The sequence below is a fragment of the Geospiza fortis genome, unplaced genomic scaffold, assembly GCF_000277835.1.
Source record: "Geospiza fortis unplaced genomic scaffold, GeoFor_1.0 scaffold662, whole genome shotgun sequence".
In the NCBI taxonomy this organism is placed as follows: Eukaryota; Metazoa; Chordata; class Aves; order Passeriformes; family Thraupidae; genus Geospiza; species Geospiza fortis.
Genome location: NW_005054450.1, coordinates 532350 through 535625, shown reverse-complemented (window position 1 = coordinate 535625; position 3276 = coordinate 532350). Strand labels below are relative to the sequence as shown.

Genomic DNA, 3276 nt, shown 5'->3' with positions numbered 1-3276 from the left:
TCACACAGGGGCTGCCAGCTCCCAGCAGCCAAGGCAGCCCCTGTGCCAGCCCGGGGCACACAGCCAAGAGCCTGGCAGGTGCCAGCCCCTGACAGATGCCAGCCCTCAGCAGGGATACAGAGTTCTGCTTCCCAAGCAGCCTGTGGGGCACAGCCAGGGCTCCCCCAGCCCCCAGGGCCACCCCAAGGTGTGCAGGGGCTGGTGGCACACAGCAGGACAAGCAGAGGTTCGTGTCCCCACAGAGGATGTGACAGCAGCCAGTCCTGAGTTAAAAGCAGAGGGAATGAGGGAACACATCCCAACAGTGGCACACTGAGCTGGGCTGACTGCAGCTCCACGTGATGGAGCCTGAGAAGGGAGGGAAGACTGGGGAAGGGAAGATTGGGAAGGGAAAACTGGAAGGGAAGATTGGGAAGGCCAGACTGGCAGGGAAGATTGCCATCTTGTGGAGAGCACCTCGGGGAGGCTGAGCACAAGGAAAAGCTGGGGCTCAGAGCACAGGTTCTGCTCCAAGACCTCACAGCAACAGCTCTGAATCCCCAAGAACTCAGCTGAGTTCACCATCCCAGCCCCATCTCAGAGCAGCTCTGCAGCCTCTGCTGCACTTTGGCTTCCAACAGATGGCAAACTCCAGAGCACCTTCCCCTGCCTCCAGCCCAATGAGATGTGATGCCTCTGCTCCTCCCCAAAACACAAATAAAAATTAAAATCAAGCAGAGGTAAATGGCTCTCCCCTCATTCTGAGGGCCATCCTGAGGTCACTGTTAGTTTAAATCCCTTTATCCCACTCTGTGCACATTCATGGCACCCCCAGAAGTGCCCGCCCCCTTACCTGGATGACAGTGGGCAGAACCAGCTCTGGGAAGCCAATGCTGTGGGCTTGGCCATGCAGATATTCCAGCAACAGGTCATAGAGCTGGTCAATGAGCCCATCCTGAGCAGCAGAAACACAAATCAAGGCACTGGGTACGACCTGAGCCCCACAGATTTCCTACAGCACCCACACCCAGAGCAGGAAAGGTGTGTCCAGCCTTTGGGGACAGGGACATGGAGCACATTCCTCTGGGGACAGGGACATGGAGCACATTCCTTTGGGGACAGGGACATGGAGCACATTCCTCTGGGGACAGGGACATGGGGCACATTCCTTTGGGGACAGGGACATGGAGCACATTCCTCTGGGGACAGGGACATGGAGCACATTCCTCTGGGGACAGGGACATGGGGCACATTCCTTGTCACAGGGAGCCCAGGTCCCACTCACCCTGAAGGCCTTTTCCTGCAGGTTGGCATTGGAGAGCTTCAGGATCACAGCAAAGTTGATGGGCTTGGAACTCATCCGTCCTGGCTTCTTGTTGAAATCCACTTGTTGGAAAACCTGGAAAAAAAAAAAAAAAAAAAAGAGTTCAAAGGTGATCACAGCACAAATCAACCAGCACACAACACAGCCAAGGGCAGGCAGGTGGTGGCACAGCCAAGGAAACAAGCCAGGAACCCCAATTCCTGATCACAGCTTTCCCAAATATCCCAGGCAGGGACAGGGAGGGAGCAAACAAAACCCCACCTGAGGCTGTGGAGCTCTGGGTGTGCAAGGAGCTGAGGTGTGAAGAGGAAACCAGCACAAGCAAGGGCACGAGAAGCTGAGGTTTGTCCCTCAGCCCCAGCTTTCTCATGGTCACATGCTGTACCCCAGAGCTGGAGTGCGGTTTGGAGCTGTCCCTGAAGGTGAGGAGAGGTCCAAAGCAAGGCTAAGTGATGCTCACCCCAAATTCACTACTGTCACTGAAATCACTGTCCCAGGACACCTGCTCCAACTACTGGGTCTGCAGCAGGTCCCATGTGGCCATCAAGGGAGGCTTCAATCTCAGTTAAACATAAAAAAGCCACCAATTGATGGCATCTGCACATCTGATGGCACCCAGAGAGGGGTGAGGAGCACCTCCTGCTCACCCACACTGTGCAGCAGCCCCAGCTCCTCTCTCCAGTGCCCAAACACTCTGGGGTTGCCCTGCAGAGCAGGAAATCATATCTCTTCCCCGTGAGCAGCAGCAGCAGCACATCCATCAGCAGCCCCCGTGCTGGGGATGCAGCACAGGGGAGGCTGGGAGGAGGGACAGGCTGCTCAGGTCGCAGCAGTGCCCCCAGGCCACAGCAGCACGAGGCTGCTATTGATTTCTGCCATTTTATTTGTCAATCCAGGTTCTCTGGAAGGGAGGGACAAGAGTGCAAACAAAGAGCCCCTGCCTGGGGGATCGATGGCACAAACCTCGTTATGCACAGTTATTTCTGGGGCCCAAACACAGCCATTGATGCCCAGGTCAGCCTCTGGGGCTCCTGGCACCCGGCCAGGCCTCCAGGCAGGCAGGGAAGGGCACCAGGGGCTCTGGCAGTGGCGCAGGAGCTGGCAGGGCGAAGCGGGGCTCCCATGCTGAGGGCTGGCAGCCAGGCTGGGCACAGCCCCACTGATGTCCAGGAACCCTTGGGGCAGGCTGGGAGGGGAAAATGAGGGACCAGGGGGCCACAAAACCTCACCAGGAAAACCACTGGCAGACAGAGGGGAGGGCAGGCAGGAAGGAGAGCGATTTAGGGATTTCTGGCACTCCCAAGCTCCCAGCTGCCACGTGGGGAGTGGGCAGGGAGCTGGGATGCAGCAATTCCATTTTCTCAGCTCCCAGGCCTCCTTCAGGAAGATATGTGTAAGTTTTTCTCATTCTTGAAGTGGTTTTTTTTCTTCCGTTTCCTGCTGTCTGCAGTCAGAAACCACTCTGCCTTCACCAAGAGATGACCACAGCACAGGATGGGGCTGGGGAATTCCTGCAGCTCTGAATTCCCCCTCTGCCTGCCCCAGCTGCTCCAGGCACAGCTCCCACACAACAAAAGCTGAATTCCACTCTCTGTTTTCTATTTTCTCAGCAATTCTGGTGCTGCCTGCCGGGGATGTGAGGGAGGGAGCACAGAGGGAGCCCGGGGGCTGCTGGGGAGGGTGGGGAGCAGCGAGCAGCCCACCTCCAGGATGAAGGGCAGCACGGGGATGAAGGTCCTGGTGCTCTGGGACAGCAGCGTCAGGGCACGGACGCAGTGCATGCGCAGGGGGTAGAACCGAGACGTTGGCACCAGCCTGGGCAGGAAAAACAGACAAATAAAAAGAAATAAAAATTTAAAAAAATCTTAAATAAAAATAAATATATAAATCTTAAATAAAAAGAAATAAAAATAAAAATAATAAAAATAATTAAAATATTAAACAAGAGTAAATTTTAAAATATTAAATATTTA

General features: G+C 55.2%; 1 protein-coding gene across 1 annotated transcript in view; it reads right to left on the bottom strand.

Moving 5' to 3' along the window:
- Positions 1-3276, bottom strand: part of NOC2L (NOC2 like nucleolar associated transcriptional repressor) — a 25513-nt gene that overhangs the window by 7209 nt on the left and 15028 nt on the right. Inside the window, exons 11-13 of the mRNA XM_005427708.3 lie at positions 3007-3118; positions 1265-1378; positions 833-934 (exon numbers count right to left, since the gene is read on the bottom strand). Of these exons, the coding sequence (XP_005427765.2) occupies positions 833-934; positions 1265-1378; positions 3007-3118 (328 nt within the window). The remainder of the gene's footprint in view (positions 1-832; positions 935-1264; positions 1379-3006; positions 3119-3276) is intronic.